Source organism: Canis lupus, chromosome 25, assembly GCF_048164855.1.
Source record: "Canis lupus baileyi chromosome 25, mCanLup2.hap1, whole genome shotgun sequence".
Classification (NCBI taxonomy): domain Eukaryota; kingdom Metazoa; phylum Chordata; class Mammalia; order Carnivora; family Canidae; genus Canis; species Canis lupus.
Genome location: NC_132862.1, coordinates 37,109,945 through 37,129,352, shown reverse-complemented (window position 1 = coordinate 37,129,352; position 19,408 = coordinate 37,109,945). Strand labels below are relative to the sequence as shown.

At 37.9% G+C, this 19,408-nt stretch overlaps 1 protein-coding gene across 7 annotated transcripts in view; it reads left to right on the top strand.

The window, feature by feature from the left end:
* KLRG1 (killer cell lectin like receptor G1) overlaps positions 1-19,408 on the top strand; it is a 45,027-nt gene that overhangs the window by 14,129 nt on the left and 11,490 nt on the right. For 2 of the 7 annotated variants that reach the window (XM_072799116.1, XM_072799115.1), the window contains exons 3-6: positions 2,364-2,766; positions 5,637-5,685; positions 9,489-9,593; positions 12,229-12,398. In XM_072799116.1, coding sequence (XP_072655217.1) covers positions 2,674-2,766; positions 5,637-5,685; positions 9,489-9,593; positions 12,229-12,398 — 417 coding nt within the window. In that variant the 5' untranslated portion in view covers positions 2,364-2,673. Of the gene's footprint in view, positions 1-2,363; positions 2,767-5,539; positions 5,686-9,488; positions 9,594-11,541; positions 11,681-12,228; positions 12,399-19,408 lie in introns of those variants that run through there. The other 5 variants (XM_072799117.1, XM_072799118.1, XM_072799120.1 and 2 more) reach the window with 5 other exon arrangements.

Sequence of the window (19,408 nt, the reverse complement as noted above, 5' to 3'; positions counted from 1 at the left end):
ATTTAAAATTTGCTGAGAGTAGATTTCAAGTATTTTCACCCCCCCAACACAAATGGTAACTGTTGGAAGTGTTGAATATATTAATTACTTTGTGGTAATCATTTCACCATGTGTACTTATATCAAAAATTCCACATTATATACCTTAAATATATACAATTTTTTTTCAATTTAATTAACATGTAGTGTATTCTTAGAATCAGAGGTAGAATTTAGTGATTCCTCAGATGCATATAACACTCGGTGCTCATCACATCACGTGTCCTCCTCAGTGCCCATCACTCAGTTACCCCACCCCCACCATTCTCCCCACTGGCAACCCCTCAGCTTGTTCCCTATTGTTAAGAATCTCATGGTTTGTGTCCCACTCTGTTTTACTCTTATTTTATTTTTCTTTCCAATGATCATGTGTTTTGTTTCTTAAATTCCACGTATGAGTGAAATCATATGGTATTTGTCTTTGACTGACTTAATTCATTTAGCGTAATATCCTCTAGTCCCTCCATGTCTTTGTAAATGGTAATATATCATTCTTTTTGATGGCTGAATAATAAATATACACAATTTTTTAAAGCTTTTTTTTAAAAAAAGATTTTACTTATTTATTCATGAGAAACACAGAGAGAGAGGCAGAGATGCAGGCAGAGGGAGAAGCAGGCTCCATGCAGGGAGCCCGATGTGGGACTCCCGGATCTCCAGGTTCACGCCCTAGGCCAAAGGCAGACGCTCAACTGCTGAGCCACCCAGGCGTCCCAGTATACACAATTTATTTTTATTTTTATTTTTTAAATTAATTTATTTATGATAGAGAGAGAGAGAGAGAGGCAGAGACACAGGCAGAGGGAGAAGCAGGCTCCATGCACCGGGAGCCCGATGTGGGATTCGATCCTGGGTCTCCAGGATGGCGCCCTGGGCCAAAGGCAGGCGCTAAACTGCTGTGCCACCCAGGGATCCCAACACAATTTTTTTTTTTTAAACAAACTTTGCTTTTTAAAATTTTATTTTATTTTTATTTATTTTTTATTTTTTAATTAAAAAAATTTTTTTAGTATACACAATTTTAATTAAAAATGCTGCAGATAAAAGTCAGTATGAATTCATAGCTTTTTAAAAATTCCTGAGTTGTAATCCAATACTATTATTTATTTTGTTGCTCTAATTGTTTCATTTTTAGCCAATGGGAACTTTGTCAAATTGGTTCCTGTGTCCTTCTGACATGTCCTCATCTTTTGTTTTTAGTTTTTGAGTACTTCCTCATTTTCTAGCAGTACAAGGTGCCCAGGCTCTTCTTGGATTTTCTGTGCCCTGACCCTAGATTTAGTCATTTCCTCAAAGAGTTCTAGTTCTTATGCTGCCACCACTGCCTCCGTCTCGTCCTCTTCCTTCTTCTTCAGGTCATCTTTTTATTTTTTATTTTTTTTTTAAGATTTAATTTATTTATCCATGAGAGACACAGAGAGAGAGAGAGAGAGGCAGAGACACAGGCAGTGGGAGAAGCAGGCTCAATGGAGGGAGCCTGACATGGGACTCGACCCCGGGCTCCAGGATCACGCCCTGGGCTGAAGGTGGTGCTAAACCACTGGGCCACTGGGGCTGCCCTTCTTCAGCCCATCTTAACTGTCCCCCACCCCCGTCTTAACTGTTTTTAAGTATACTGCTAAGTAGTGTTAAATATTGTTATGGACTTAATATTTGTGTCCCCTTCCCTCCCCAAAGTCATATGTTGAAAGCTTAACTTCCAGTGTGGCTTTATTTATTTTATGATAGGGTATTTATTTATTTATTTATTATTTTTAAAATATTATATTTATTTATTCATGAGAGACACAGAGAGAGAGGCAGAGACACAGGCAGAGGGAGAAGAAGGCTGCCTGAGGAGAGCCCAATGTGGGACTCGATCCCAGGATCCCGGGATCAGACCTGAGCCAAAAGCAGACCCTCAACCACTGAGCCATTCAGGTACCCCTGTGATGGGGTCTTAAAGTGGTACAAGAATTTCGTCCCCTGAGTGCCCAGGTTCTTGGTTATGCCGTTTTGAAGAATGAAGAGTGATGGGCAGCAGAGTAAAGTTTATGAGCAAGAGTATAAAGCTCCCAGAGAGGGAGGGGGGCCAAGCAAACCACTTGCCCCCAGAGTTTCTAAGTTTAGGGGTTTTTATGAGCTCTTTTAAGCAAAACTTTCTTAAGCGATCAGGGTGTGCTGAGTCATGCCAGTCAGAGCTTTGGTCAGGTATCTGTCTCCCTGTAAGGTTAGGTTACTGTCTCTGCGCTGATGGTCTTTTTTTTGCGGGTATCTGGGGACTTAGGTCTTAACTGCTTCTTGCCTGTGATATTGACAAATGCTTTTGTGGTTGTCTTATTTTAGGACATTTTGCAGAACTCATTTCTGCAAAGGCTGCAAAGCAGAATGCTAGTGTGTTTCTAAGCTGCAGAACAAGACATCAGTGCTATTTTATTTCAGCTGTCCTGTCCATATTTTCTTATTGGGGACCCTAGCCCTGACTACCTGTCCAACTAACTAACTCCTAACAGAAGAAAGTAACTAAAGTTAATGAGGTCATTATGGTGGGGTCCTGATCTGATAGAATTAGTGCCCTTATAAGAAGAGCCACCAGAGAGTGTGCAGGCTCCCTTTCTTCCTGCAAAAGTGCGCTGAGGAAAGGCTACGGAGCACCATGGTGAGAAGGCCACTGCAGCCCAACGGAGGAGTTCTCACCAGATACCAACCCTGCCAGCAGCTTCATCTTGAACTTCCAGTGTCCAGAAATGTGAGCAAATAAATTTCTGTTGTTTAAGCTACTAGTCTAAGGTGTTTTGTTACGGCTGCCTAAGCAGACTGGTACAAGTATATTCACCTTGTTATAAAACATAGCTCCAGGAGTTTCTCATCTTGTAGCACTGAAGCTATAACCATTAAATAATTCCCCATTTCTCCCTCTCCCCAGTTCCAGCAATCACCATTCTATTTTCTGTTTCTATGAATTGACTGCTTTGGATACCTCATATATGCGGAATCACAGAGTATATGTCTTTTTGTGTATGGGTGTGTGTGCCTGCATGTGATGGGCTTATTTCTTTTATCATAATATCTTTTTAAAAAAGGATTATTTATTTGTTTATTTATTTATTCGTGAGAGACATAGAGAGAGAGGCAGAGAAACAGGCAGAGGAAGAAGTAGGCTCCCTGCAGGAAGCCTCATGCAGGACTTGATCCCAGGGCCCCCTGGATCACGACCTGAGCTGAAGGCAGACACTTAGCCACTGAGCCACCCAGGTATCCCTCATTTATCATAATATCTTCAAGGTCCCTCCATGTTGTAGAGTGTGACACAATTTTCTTCCTTTTTAAGATTGAATAATATCCCATTTTTTGTATAGACCACATTTTATGTTGTCTTTTTTTTTTTAATTTAAAAAGATTCTATTTATTTATTTGATGGAGAGCATGCATAAGCAGGGGGAGCAGGAGAAGGAGGAGCAGGCTCACCACTGAGCAGGGATCCCGATGTGGGGCTCAGATCCCAGGACCCTGGGATCATGACCCCCTGCCAAAGGCAGATGCCCAGCTGACTGAGCTACCCAAGAACCCCTGTTGTCTTCTTTGTAAGGGCATCAAAGTTTGTTCTTAGAGGCAGCTAAGTTATTGGTAGATCTTTTTGGTTCTGTTGGGTTTTACTTATTTTTTTTCCTCTGGGCATACTGGTCAGCATTGTATCACCTCTGGTCTGTATTCAGCTGTCTGCCCTGCAGGGGGCCATCCCAACAGGGGCTTTCAGGGGCCTGTCCTTGGCCTGTGCAGCCTAGCTCTTAGCAAAGGACCACGGCGAATTCCCATCTAGTTTTTGGACACCTCTTGTCAGTTACCCTGCCTCTAAGCTCCAGGCACACAAACAGCTCAAAACTTGCATCTCTGCCTCTTAGTGAGCACTTAGTGAAACTTAGTGAGACTACTGTTCTATTTAGGATTCATTTTCCTACTTTGTGCTGGAGAATGGCCCTAGGTAGAACACCAGGTGACCCTGGTGCTCACCTTTGCATGTTCTGTTTTCTTAGGGATCACAGTGCTGCGTGTATTTCTGTGCCTGAAAACAGTTGCCTCGTGTATTTCATGCATTTTGTCATATATATAGTTTTTTTCTGGCTGAAAGGTTAAGTCCAGTCTTACTCTGTTATGGTGGGAAGCAGAACTGTATTAGGTTTTTTTTTTTTTAATATATATTTTAATGATTATCATTATTTTTTAAAGTGATCTCTGTGCCCAACGTGGAGCTCAAGCTCATGACTCTGAGATCAAGAGTCATGTGCCCTACCAACTGAGCTAGCCAGGCCCCCCAGAGCTATACCAGCTTTTATTACTATACTCTCCCCGTTTTTCAGCTCTTTCTTATTTTGAACTTATGGAGAGTTTTAATTTCGTTTCTCTTTTCCTTACTTTAATTTTTTATTAACGGTTCACCTATTTAGAAATACATTATTCACACTTTAGTATGTATTTATTTAATTTGTTTCCCTTATAGGTGTCTTTGCACATAAAAATGAGAGGCCAAGGAGAGAAAATATAGTGGAATGTCTGACACTGTGAAGTGTAAAGATTAGAACACAATTGGGAAGATGTTTGGGGGAACATGGGGGTACAGCATATTCACAAGCCATATATATGAAATAGTTCATTTTCTCTATGTTGCCAGGCACAGGCAGCCAACAGTCCATTTCTTTCTTTCCACAGCAGCCAACAGTCCTTCCTTTCTTTCTTTCTTTCTTTCTTTCTTTCTTTCTTTCTTTCTTTCTTTCTTTCTTTCTTTCTTTCTTTCTTTCTTTCCTTCCTTCCTTCCTTCCTTCCTTCCTTCCTTCCTTCCTTCCTTCCTTCTTTCTTTCTTTCTTTCTTTCTTTCTTTCTTTCTTTCTTTCTTTCTTTTTCTTTCTTTTTTATTTTATTTATTTATTCATGAGAGACAGAGAGAGAGAGAGAGGCAGAGACACAGGCTCCACTCAGGGTGCCCGACGTGGGACTTGACCCCAGGTGTCCAGGATCAGGCCCTGGGCTGAAAGGTGGCGCTAAACCGCTGAGCCACCCGGGCTGCCCCAACAGTCCATTTCTCTTGTTTTACATATCATCAACTAACAGCTCCAAGAAACAATGAAATTGGTCCCATTGGACGTGCACCTATTTTCTGAAAAGGAAACAAAGCAAATATAAAATCTGAGATAAATTCATAACTAAGAACCTCTGTCATTTTTATTCCAGTTTCCTTAATTGAAATTGCTGGACTTTAGAGCACCTTTTCCTTGCTGAATAGAATTAGGTGAGATTGGAATCAATTTAACATGTATTTAAAGAGTATCTATGAGAGAGTGTAGTGAGGAAAAAAAAATCACATTTTAGAGTATTAATTTCTTAATCAACTCCAGATTTTGAGTCATTTCCTGAAAATTTACTTCTGTTTTTATCATGCTGGACCATTAAAAAAAAAAAAAAAAAGAACTTGACAACTTTTAAATTTCCTGCCAGCAGTTTAGACATTGTGTCTGTGTTTCCTCACAGACGTGTCTCTTCATACTTCTGTAATTTTACTCTCTCAGCTGAATGTGAATGACATTAGATAAAGATGATTGACAATGATATTTATTCTGTATGGCAGTGGTCTACTGAACCCCAAGCCCAGAATGACTACAGACCACAGCCAAAAGGTGAGTTAATCAAGTTCATGTGCGAAACTGTGCATAGTGGGGGATGAATGGGAGGTAGAATAAGTTTGGAGTACAGGATGTAGAAAAATTGAGCGTACTTTGTTTTGTTTTTTAAAGATTTATTTATTCATTCATTCAGAGAGAGCGAAGAGAGAGGCAGAGACACAGGCGGAGGGAGAAGCAGGCTCCATGCAGGAAGCCTGATGTGAGACTCGATCCCGGGTCCCCAGGATCACACCCCAGGCTGCAGGCGGCGCTAAACCGCTGCGCCACCAGGGCTGCCCAAATTGAGGGTACTTTGAAGGAATACATTTAGTTTAGTTTGGAGTCCAGATTTGGAATATGAAAATCTGGTATATGGTCAAGGATCTGATCTTAGGTCTCAGGTAAAATCTTTTGTAACCATTCACTTCTATGAAACTCAAGCTAAGGCTGTTTAAATTCTAAGTATCTCTCTTTTTCAGACTATGAAATGGGGGAGAAAAGATACCAATAACTTTGCTAATGGATAATAGTAAGAGTTTGTTAGAAAAGAAACAGATTCACATTGTCTAGGTTTCCCTCTCACAGTATTGCACTGGAGTGTTTTAGAAATGGGAAGAAGGTATCAAGAGTACTACAAATAAGTGTTCCTGGTGATTTTTTGGAGATTTGAGGATGAAAAAGACATTTTTATGTGGACTTCTGAGAGAACATTTCCTAAGACAGGCAGATCATAATTTAAGAGCCAAAATTAATATTTAATTTTATATCTTAGGCAATAAACTCCCATAAAGTATATTCTTCTGTGTGGCTTCATCAGCTTTCTCTCTTTTTGCTACATACTCTTATTATTATGATTTTTAGTGTTGTTCTTTGAAAGCATTGCTATAATTTACTATATCATTCCAGTATACTCGGACATTTGGCTTTATTCTTATGACTATAAATTGTATGGCACTGGGTATTTTCATTTATATATAGATTTCTTTCTTTTGGATAATATCTGTACCAATTTCTAAGCAATAGAAATGTTAAGTCAGAGGAATCTACATTCTAAAGTATAAGTGCAAGGTCACACAGCTGGTACTAAGCTGGAACTTGAATATAATTATTTTGATTTCTAGGCAAAAGGCTTTTTGTATTTATATACAGTACACTTTGCACATTCTTGTTTACTGCCAGGATGCTCATTTCCACCCCAGCTTTCCAGGGTGCTCTACTTGGGAATAGGAAAATAGACTAGGAGCTTTAAAATTACATTAAAAATCTCTTCACAAAACTATTACATGTTTATTATAGAGAATAGGTTAACTATGAAAGCTGATATAAGAAAATAAAAACCACTAATAATTTTACAATGTGATGATTATTACTCTTACTATTTTGATCTATTTTTGCCTGTCTATGTCAACTGTACTTTATGTACTCTACTAAGAGGCTTTTAATATGTATATTTCTTTTTTTTAAAACAAGATTTTATTTATTTATTTAAGAGAGAGAGAGCATGAGCCAAGGCAGGGAGAGGCAGGGGGAGAGCGTGGGAGAGAAGCAGACTCCCCTGCTGAGCAGGGAGCCAGATTCAGGACTCAATCGCAGGACCCTGAGATCAGCACATCACTGAGCTACCCAGGTGTCCCTCTTTTTTTTTTTAATTTAATTTAATTTATTTATTTTAGAGAGGAAGAAAGAGAACATGAGCTGGGGGAGGAGCAGAGGGAGAAGGACAAGCAGACTCCATATGGAGTGCATAGCCCAACGTGGGGCTTGATCCTGAGGCCCTGAGATCATGAGTCAGAAATCAGGAGTCAGACACTTAACCAACTAAGCCACCCAGGTGCCCCTCACTATGAATTTCTTTTAAGAAGTTCAGAATGCGGCAGCTTGGGTGGCTCAGTGGTTTAGCGCCTGCCTTTAGCCCAGGGTGTGATCCTGGAGACCAGGGATCAAGTCCCACGTTGGGCTCCCTGCATGGAGCCTGCTTCTTCCTCTGCCTATGTCACTGCCTCTGCCTCTCTCTCTGTGTCTCTCATGAATAAATAAATAAAATCCTAAAAAAAAAAAAGTTCATAATGCTAAAATAAATTTAAAAATATAAGGAAGTGGCCCTGCATGGTTCAGTTGATTAGGCGTTTGACCCTGATTTGGACTTAGGATCATAGGATTGAAGCCCTTGTCGAGCTCCGTGGTGGGCACGGAGCCAGTTTAAGATTCTATCTCCACCTCTCCCTCACTTGTAGAAGAAGAAGTTTAGAATGCTTCATGGATATACACACATGTCTACAGTATAATTTATCTAAAATTTAAGTAGTCAAGTGAGACTCCAGATAGTCAGAATTTCCAAATTAAAGATTACCAAATAAAGGGGTCAAAACCAGCACTTAAATTATTACTTTATACACTTTTGTTCTTTACACATAACTCCTACATTGTCAGACTGTGAGACCACTGTGATTTTGAAATATAAGTTTGGATTAAGAAAAATTTCCATTTTCCAAATGAAGGAAAATAGTATTCTTATATGTAACATAGTTAATATGAAGTAGTGTTCCATCCTTAAACATATCAACTAAAACTCATTATTCTTTCAGCAATGACAGTTTATAAAGTATTTCTGAGATATAAGTTATTTTATTTTCAATTAAGTTGTAATTATTTAAATTTTGAATAGGTAATACCCCACGTGGTTCAAAATTCAGAAGTGCAAAAGAAAACAAGAATCCCTCCTGTTTTTGTCTTCAGTGACCTATTTCCTCTCTGCAGAGGCAAACAACACTATCAGATTCTTATGTCTACTTTCAGAGATACTAGCGTACATAATTTTGCAGGATGTTTCTTTCCCGGAACTACCTATCGTGAAAATCAATCCGAATCTGTAAAAAAAAAAAAAAGCATGTCTTTATTCCTTTGTTAGAAGTTACATATTCACTTTATGGCTATATCAAAATGTATTTGACTGGTCTATAACATTTTCTCCTACAAATACTGTTGCCATGAATTGCCTTATAAATATGATATTTTGCATATGGGTATCTGTAGGAAAAAATCCTCAAAGAGAAATTGCGGGATCAAAGGATAAATGCCTTTGCAATTTTTGCAGGCATTGCCAAATTGTCCTTCAAAGAGATTGTACCAATTAATATTTTTACCACTAAAGCATGAAACTGTGTAAGTCAGAACTTCAAAAGAAAAAAAGTATATTTTTAAAAGATTTATTTATTTAATGAGAGAGAGAGTGAGGGAGGGGCAGAGAGAGAGAAAGAATCCTGAGTCAGACTCCCTGCTGAGTGGGGAGCCTGACATGGGGCTTGATCCCAAGATCCTGAGTTCATGACCTGAGCCAAAATCCAGTCGGCTGCTTAACAGACTGAGTCACCCAGGTGCCCCAAGAAAAAGTATTCTTAACTTGATAAACATAGGATGTTCCTTGATAAAGATGTGGGTTGTTATTCTAGACTTGAGAGCAAGTCCCTCATATCCAGCAAAGAAAATTTTAGGGCCTGGGTCTCAGTTCTCATTAGACCAAATTTGTGCAAGGCTCCAGATATCCTTCCTTTGCCTTTTCTTTCCCTTCAACTTTTTTTTTTTTTAAGATTTATTTATTTATTCATTCAGAGAGAGCGAGAGAGAGGCAGAGACAAAGGCAGAGAAAGAAGCAGGCCCCATGCAGGAAGCCCGATGTGGGACTCCATCCTGGGTCTCCAGGATCACACCCCAGGCTGCAGGCAGCACTAAACCACTGCGCCACCAGGGCTGCCTTCCTTCAACTTTTATTCTAACTTTTACTGTAACTCAGAATTTTATTTTGGATTCTGTTCTTGCAGTTTCTTCTGGCAGGTCCCCTCTCTCACGCCATGTGGCAATAGCTTTGGGATTTCTGAACACTATTCTTGTGTGTTTCCTGCTTGTTCAGTGGATTCTCTGCCAGGGTAAGTACTAACTTAAATCAAAATCTTTTATTTTGCCTATTTTTTAAAAAAGCTTATTCATTTAAGTAATCTCTACACTCAATGTGGGGCTTGCAGGCTTGCACTCATGACCCTGACATCAAGAGTCACATGCTCTTCTGACTGAACCAACCAAATATCCCTATTTTACTTATATTGTGTTATAAGAGCAATAAAACATAACAGAAAATTTGAAAATTGAAAAATAATGCCAACAGGGACGCCTGGGTGGCTCTGCAGTTGAGCATCTGCCTTTGGCTGGAGTCGTGATCCCGTGGTCTCACGATCGAGCCCCACATCAGACTCCCTGCATGGAGCCTGCTTCTCCCTCTGCCTCTGTCTCTGCCTCTCTCTCTCTGTGTCTCTTATGAATAAGAAAATAAAACCTTTTAAAAAAAGAAAAATAATGCCAACAAAATAACTCACCACTTGTACACATTTCCTGGGTATAGTCTCCTGGGCTTTGACTACATGCATTTGTGTAAGTATTATTTTAACAAAGAATATAAAGTCCTCTAAAATCTTCCCCACTTTTTATTTATTTTTTTTTATTTTTATTTTATTTTATTTTTTTTTAATTTTTATTTATTATGATAGTCTCACAGAGAGAGAGAGAGAGAGAGAGGCAGAGACACAGGCAGAGGGAGAAGCAGGCTCCATGCACCGGGAGCCCGACGTGGGATTCGATCCCGGGTCTCCAGGATCGCGCCCTGGGCCAAAGGCAGGCGCCAAACCGCTGCGCCACCCAGGGATCCCTTTTAAAGTAAGGCTGGGTATAGTTCTGATCATTATATGCTTATAATTTTGTATATTGCTTTTTAATTATATTATGTCCTAAACACTTTTCTATTTACTATCATATTTATCATGATAATCAAATTATAATTGTATTATTTGTGTATTAATTATGTTTAGCTTTTCATATATAGATATATAAAAATATATTCTGATTTTTTCCAATTAGAGTACTTTCATATTGTCTAAAGTGAAATTTCCTAAAAAAAAAAAAAAAGTGAAATTTTCTAAATTTAATTCTTCTAGGTCATTAAATATGATGATCCAAAAAGCACTCAGTTTATTATTTCACAATCCAGAGTCCTGACTTAAGTTTATGTTATCTGGAAATAATTGTTAGTAACAGATGATTGTTATACAGACTTTATTCATTTGGACTCTAAGAGTTCAGCCCTAGGACCTCTACCTTGACCCAAGTCCTTTGACAAAAGAAACTCCAAGGAAGTTGGGAATTTTTCATTCAGCCTGGGTAATGTCACAGTTGTGTGGAAAAAGCACAAATCTATAAGGTGTCAACTTTGTAACTTGATCTCCAGTACCCTATATTGGTCCCATGCCAAGCCATAGAAAAGTTGTCTAATTTTGACATTTTCAAAAAGGACTGCCTTCACTACCTTTTAACTCCCAAATCTACATTAGGTATATACTCTATTATGCAGTCATTTATCCACACCTATGCTTATTTGATATAATGGCTCATACTTGCCTGTTGTGGAATTGTGCCTATGAGGAGTTTATACAAATGTATTTCGTGGCTGAGCAGGGAGCCCGAAGAAGCAGGGCTCATCCCAGGACCCTGGGATCATGACCTGAGCCGAAGGCAGACACTTAACAAACTGAACCCCTCAGGTGCCCCCTCCTTTTTAAAAGATACAATCCAGCCATTTTAAAGGAATGAGAATGTTCTGTATTTAAAGGAGCCCCGTGAAGAAATTGCATCACTTTGACTTTAGCATCTAATATCCTTCTCTGTTGGAGAGTTTTTGTTTGATAAATTCTTTCTGCTATAAGTCTTTTATTTAATATCTAGTGATGGCAGATAATCACATTTGTGATAAAAGATAAAACACCTATCTTTCACTCTAGTTAAGTTTGCTTTTTCTAGTTTCTGTCTTTTTCTTTTGCATTATCACAGGGTATCAGGTTGAGGTTGGACATTCTGGAAAATTCTCCCTGATTTCAGTAATGAATCTATGCAGTTATGTAGTATGTGCACTGACCTACATAGACAGTGGGCTGACACATACAATGCAGATGCTTGGTTATCTTATCTGGTAGGTATATAGCATATGTGTGTAAAGACCTAGCACTAGTGATGTGCTCTGTCCATGGTCCTCAGCCTCGTTGTGTCCGTTTCCTTACTGCTTTAGTCATAGTCACATGCTTGTGTAGTGGAATGTACAGTAGTGATAAAGTTGGACATTATGAAGTTTTTATTTTTACTATTTATTTATTTTTAAATATTTTATTTATTTATTCACGAGGGACACACAAAGAGAGGCAGACACACAGGCAGAGGGAGAAAAGCAGGCCCACTGCAGGGAGCCCGACGTGGGACTCGATCCCAGGACTCCAGGATCACACCCTGAGCCAAAGGCAGACGCCCAACTGCTGAGCCACTAGGTGTCCCCATTATGAAGTTTTTTTTTTCATTATGAAGTTTTTAATTTGAGGCCATGAATTGTTGTGCCTTTCTCTAAACTTTAGTCTGAAAGGTGCTGGGGCAGGGAAGACTATGGGGCTGCCATAAGCTGTTTACCTCCCATTTCATTTCCAAGACTAAGTGGTGCATAAAGATGTGACCAGTCCTCTTCCTTTCTAGGTTCCAAGTGCAACACGTGTACCAGTTGTTATAGTTGCCCTGACCTCTGGATGAGGTATGGTAACCATTGTTATTACTTCTCAGTGGAGAAAAAAGACTGGAATTCTAGTCTGGAATTCTGCTTAGCTGAAGACTCACATCTCCTTATGTTCACAGACAACCAAGAAATGGTAAATGCAAACATTTAGCAAATGTAGGTTATGTTGGTGAATGGTATTCCAAAGTATCGTGTGTTCTCTTTTGAGGAACAAAAGGAACATTCTTCTCTTTCTCTCCCTTTCTCTCTCCTTGTTCTTTCCTTTCTTTCCTCCTCTACCCCTGCTTCCTTCCTTCTTCCTAGTCCTTACCCTTTCTCTGCCTGACCCAGCAATCTTCATGTGTGGAAACCTAGATGTTTGCATACTCTGGAATGTGTGTACATGTGTGTGCCGGAAATGGAAGGGTGGTGAGTATTACACATAGGAATTAGGCCTGAAATACAGGTCTAATTAAAAGAAAGCATTAGATCTAGAAATATTGGAGTCCAACAACAAGGAGACAGCAGATTCTTGCACAACAGCTGGTGGAATTTGGGAAGGAGGGGAAGAGAGATATCTTGGGGACAAAGAGACTGTGGTAAGGGCTTAAATGTCTTTTAATAATTTCCCTCCATTCTTTGGAATCCAGCAAGTTCTAGACTAGGAAGCAATTGAGATGGGGGGTGAGGGAGAGGCATGAGGAGGAAGAAATTCCAGAAAGTTGGGAAAGAAGAAAGGAAAGTGTGCATGATGATCGTCTGTGTGTGTGTGTGTGTGTGTGTGTGTGTGTGTGTATGTGTGAGAGAGAGAGAGATCTTAACCCCCTTGCAGGGCTAAGTTGGCGGGCTCCACTTCCTGTAAGCTTCTCAGATCCTTCCTGTCCACCCAGCAGTCTCCTGGAGGAGAGCTCTTTATTAATCCTAGAGCATCTCAAGGTAATATAAGGAATTGACATCCTGAATACAAAAATCAAATTCTAACTTGTCAATGTAAATAACATATACAAAGAAAATAAATTCTAATTAGGTTTTTAGTGCTAATTGCATGCTGATTTTTGTGTGTTGATACTGTTTTATGTACTCTTTTTTGGTAGAATCAAGTCATAGAGAACAGTTTGTTAAGAATTAAGCTATTATAACATTGTATAGTGACAAATGCTAATTACTTTTGTAGCACAGCATGCCCAGATTTGTCCAATCACTATGTTGTACATCTGAAGCTAATGTGACATTGTGTGTAAACTGTTCTTCAGTTTTAAAAAAAAGGAATTCAGCTATATTAACATTCTTTGGAGAAATTCAGAGAGATAACTACTCTAAAGCTGTTGAGGAGAAAATAAAGTCCCTAAGTTTTACAACTTCCTATTTTAAGAAAAGATTACAGCATCTAGATTTCTTATTTTCTATCAAATGAGAAATTCCTTTGAAATTCTCCATAGAATCTAATTCCAAATCAGCCTGTCCCTGTGACTTCCTTTTCTTTTATGCCTTCCCCAAACTAGGTGGTAGAATGCATTGGGGTCTATTCATTAGATATATGAAATCTTGGTTTCATGGAATCTGATCATAATAGCCTCGCTTTCTGGGTCTTTTGCAGCAACTCCTATTCTCACTCTGCTGCAGTTGCCTCTGAAGACTTGAGCTGACCAAAGTCAATAGCAGAAGTGAGCAAAGAGCTTGAAACATTGCAGGGCAAATACTGATAAACAGAGTTGTGAGTCATAATGTAAGACTGTACCACAGAGGAGTGTGGTATAGTGTCTATTATAAATAAGGCCAGGTGATAATGAAAGCTAAGGAGGAAAAGAGCTAACGCACAGAATATCTGGGGCTTGTAGGTATTTCTGTTTCTCTGTGCTCCCCCAAAGGAATGGAGGGGTATTAGAGGAATGTCTTTCTATCTTTCTTTACTTTCCCTGAATCCTGCCTCTGCTGTTGAGTAAGCTGAACAGAGTTAGATTGGCTATATTGCCAAAACCAGTTTATTTTCTCATCACGGGGTCTTATGACCCCTTCTGACATTCCTGTGGAGTCTTTCTGGATTCTCTGGTCTAATTCTTTTTCTTGCCTCCAGCTTTTGTCAGATTCTATTAGAACCAGCTTGACTTATATCTGATCTCCTGAGCCTCTTGTTACTAGCATTGTTATTCTTTGGTTCTCAAGGCAAGATTTACATACTATTTTAAGGTATGCTTGATATTCTTAGTATCATACTTAGGACTAAACAGCTACCAAAAGAGCATATGAGTCTATTAAAATAGAAAGTTTTCTTTTTTTTATTTCTTTTTATTGGAGTTCAATTTGCCAACATATAGCATAAAATCCAGTGCTCATCCCATCAAGTGCCCCCCTCAGTGCCCGTCACCCAGTCACCCCAACCCCCCGCCCACCTCCCTTTCCACCACCCCTTGTTCGTTTCCCAGAGTTAGGAGTCTCTCATGTTCCATCACCCTCTCTGATATTTCCCACTCATTTTCCCTCCTTTCCCCTTTATTCCCTTTCACTATAAAATAGAAAGTTTTCAAATTGGCATTCCACTGGTAGAGAATACTGCTAGAGAATTAGTTTGTTATATGCCAGAGGCTATAAAGGTATGGGAAAGTATCTCTCTCATGCTGTTAAATAGTTATCTGTCAGTAGGATACATAAATGTAGCCCACTTCTTAGTTCAGTTACATCAAAATATAATAATAATAATAATAAATAATAATAATAATAATGAATAGGAAACTAATATATATGGAGCACCGACCATGTGCCAGGTATTTTATGTATATTATTCTCAATTTTCACAGCATATCCTATGAAACAGGATTCAACATCTCCATTTACTGATGAATGAGTGGTTAATGAACAAGAGTTAGTGACAAATGTAAGTCTACAAATCTGGCAGAGCTACATTTTTTTTTTTTTAAATTCAGAGCCAGATTTTAAACTATATCAGCCACGTATAGAAATATTGTACTTGTTGGCTTCCTGATACATCTTGTGCATGCTGAAAAACAAGACAACACTTCCTATTAATTGCCTTCTGTGGATTTTCTATTCTTTTTCTTTTGTTTTTGTTTTTGATGCCTTTTCTGTTCATGTTTAAAAAATTATTTGAAGTTGAAATCTGGAATGTACATTATAGGATTCTTGGGATTTAAATATATTTAAAAAGTAGTGAGATGCTCACTTATTATCTCTTTTTTCTTTCCTGGACTTAAATATTTATTTTATTTTTGAGAGAATAATAAGAAAATTGATGGGGTGCCTGGTGGCTCAGTCAGTTAAGTGTCTGCTTTTGGCTTAGTTCATGATCCCACTGTTCTGGGATCCAGCCTTGCTCAGGGGAGTTTGCTTCTTTCTCCCTCTCCCTCCCACCACTTGTGCTCTCTCTCTTACTTTCTCTCAAATAAATAAAATCTTTAAAAATAATTAATAACAAAATTAAAATTGAATCACTCCATTACTTTTTTAGTTTTTTATGACATCTACTCTATTGTTTCTCTTGTCCTTTGAATTTATCTTTAGATCTTTAGATATATTTAACTTCTTGATTTTTGTTGTCAGATTTTTCTATTAGGCTCAGTTCATTTAGGATATTAGCATTTGTTTTTGTTTAGTTTATTTTTTAGGCCCACTCCACTGCCCCAGAAACCAGTGCCCTTCTGCTCCCTCTCTTCTCTTAGCATTTGTTTGTTATAGTTGTTGGTTTGTTATTTTAAAATGTATGTTGACCAGAGAGTTCTCTGGAAAATACTTTGGTTTCTTTAAATCTATCACGATGCTCCTCACCCTGTAACATCTTTCTTCATTATCATGATGTGAGATTATATCATCGGACTCTTGTTTTAACAACCTCTCATTCAGCCTTAACCCATACTTAACTCTCTATCAGAGTTTATGACTTTGGGACTGTCCCAGTCTTCCTCCTGAACTTTTGATATTGGCTTTTCTTGTTTTTAGGATTTATATCTAAATATACTTAGGGCTTCCTTCTTTGGATACTGCAATACAGACATTACAGTAACATGGTTACTTTCCCCCATATTTTAAAGTAACAGAAAGGACTTTTTTTAATTTCTTTCAGATAGTCATGAGTTTGTTTTTACTACCTTGTGCACTAGCTATGTGAACTCGAGAAATTTTCTTAACCTCTTTGACTCTCAAGTTTCTCACGTGTAAAGTAGAGAAAATTCTTTCCAGTGTTCTTATGATATTAAATGAGAAAATCTGTGTGGGAGTTCCTTTAACGTAGTATGAATCACTTAATTTTAGTTTTTCTTCTTTTCCACTTTAATTCTCCTTGTTGCTCAAAATAAAGCCTAGAACCAAAATAACTTGCTTTATTCTTCTGTCTCCCAAGATATGAAATGCATGAAGTATATGTCATAAAATAAGTTATGACTTGTTGAATTGGGTATTTTCCTTATGAGGAAATCTGAAATATGTTAGAAGTTTCAAAGAAATGCCTGGAAACAGAGGGGGATGGTAGCAGAATTGTTTCACTCTGGAGGTACTTATTGTCTGATAATGTCTGTGTTTTTTTGTCACCCTTTCTTCATAAATAGATCAAAGCAGTGTCTGTGACCTTCACACCAAAGTGCAGGTGTGGTAAATAGGTTAAGATATCTCTCACTTCTTTTTTTTTAACATTTTGCAAAATTGTGGTAGAACATATGCATAACAAAATTTACCATTTCAACCATTTTCAAGTGTACAATTAAGTGGTCCCTGCAGGGAGCCCGCTTCTCCCTCTGCCTGTGTCTCTGCCTCTCTCTGTGTCTCTCATGAATAAATAAATAAAATCTTAAAAAAAAAAGACAGTAAGACTGTCCATTGATAGATAAATGAATAAGCAAAATTGGTATATCCACATAATTGAATATTATTTAGCCATAAAAAGGAATGAAATTCTGATACATGCTACAGCATGAATTGACCTTAAAAACATGCTAAGTGAGGGACCCCTGGGTGGCTCAGCAGTTGAGCATCTGCCTTTGGTTCAAGACCTGATCCCAGAGTCCCAGGATCAAGTCCCACATCAGGCTCCCCTCAAAGAGCCTGCTTCCCCCTCTGCCTATGTAGGGAGCCTGATGTGAGACTCGATCCAGAACTCCAGAATCATGCCCTAAGCCGAAGGCAGACACTCAACTGCTAAGCCACCCAGGCGTCCCTCTCATTGTCTTTTAAAGAGAGTGTTCTGCACTGGGGGTTATTCTGTATGTTAGTAAATTGAACACCAATAAAAAATAAATTAAAAAAAATAAAATAAAAGAGATGATGGTTAAAAAAAAACAAAAAAAATAGAGAGAGTGTTCTGGTTTACACAGTAAGTCTTAATTGACTTTTAGTATTGTGCACATACACAAGATTATAAGGAACATTCATATCAATGTTAAACTCTAGAGATTTGTAGCCTGTCAAATTTTCCTTTGAAATCTCTTAATGTAGCTGCATGTTTTTATATGATAGTAATTACAGTTTGCATGCTATAAAGTATCAAAGTCTGAAAACATAGGATAAACCTATTTTTAAATAGTATGTTTGTTACATTTTCAAGTAATATGCTCAATATGTTTTTATTCAACCTAAAGATATATTTTCAGGCAAAATTCCTCTAAATTTAAAGATCTAGTTGATTTTTATGTTATGGGTGCTCTGTATTATATATATTTTTTCAAGTTAGTAACCACATCCATTGCTTTAAATACTTCACCTGGAAAGGTATCCGGAGATTGAAGAAAAAAATATTGATGATGTTATTAAAAAATATAACAGATACATTTATTTATTTATTATTATTATTTTTAAACATTTTATTTATTCATGAAAGACACAGAGAGAGAGAGAGAGACAGAGACATAGGCAGAGAGAGAAGCAGGCTCCATGCAGGGAGCCCGATGTGGGACTCAATCCTGGAATCCAGGATCACGCCCTGGGCTGAAGGCAGATGCTCAACTGCTGAGTCACCCAGATGTCCCCAGATACATTTATTTAAAACAGATATATTTATTAAAAAAATACAAGGGCATCAGGGTGGCTCAATCAGTTAAGTGTCTGCCTTCAGCTCAGGTGATGATCACAGGGTCCAGGGATTGAGCCCTACATCCTGCTCCCTGCTGCACAGAGCGTCTGCTTCTTCCTTTCTTTCTCCCTCTGCCTCTCCCCCTGCTTGTGCTCATGGTCTCCTTCTTTCTCTCAAAGAATTAAATACAATCTTTAAAAAAATACATTTATCCTATGTTTCTAGTTTTTTGGACACACTGTGTTTATATATTCTGCTTTTATTACCTAACATCATTTCATTCCTGTTTTTTCCAAACATTAAATTATTTTAGGTATTTATTTTTTAAAGTTCTGTATTATTCTATTATTGCTTATCTATTTTTCATATTTCTTTTTTCTTTTTTTCTTTTTTCTTTTATTTTATTTTTCATATTTCAAGATAAAGTTTTACTTATTTCTAATTGCTATGCAGTTATATGCATATTTTTATGACTTATTTTTCTTGAGGTTATTTTTTAGGATATAATTCCTAAGAATAGATGAGCCCAAGTAACTTTGAGATATTATTAATTTATTTCCATAGGAGTTGAAATAACTTAGATATATCCCACAAACCATCTTAGTTTAGAATTTTAAGGAGTATGTTCTATGCCTTAATAATATCTAAATTACAATTTAAAAATATTACTTGTAGAACCATGTCTATGTGTGTATAATGCATAAATATTGACCTAAAGTATGGCACTGAGTCATGCTGTATCTGATTTTATCTAAGTTCTGTCTCCATTTTGACTTTAGGTTTTGCATTTTTTTCTAAAATATGACTGAACATTACAAACTCTAAAGTAAATACTTTCATATATTTTCCTAGGTGGCGGGGTTACAGTAATAATCAAGAATTCTTGCTGTTAGGGTGCTTACATTTTAGTCAGAGGAAAGACAGACATCCACGAAGTAATTAACATGGTGATATATGCTTTGAAGAAAGTGAAACAGTAAATGTAGGTACTACTTTAGATTGGCCAAGGATGTTGGCCATCTAAGGAGGTAACATTGGAGCTGGGACCTAGGCCTGAATGACACCCATAGGAAAATCTAGGGAAAGGGTATTTCAGGCAGAGGGAAAAGCTATGTAAAGATCATAAAGTAAAAATGACCTTGGCATGTTAA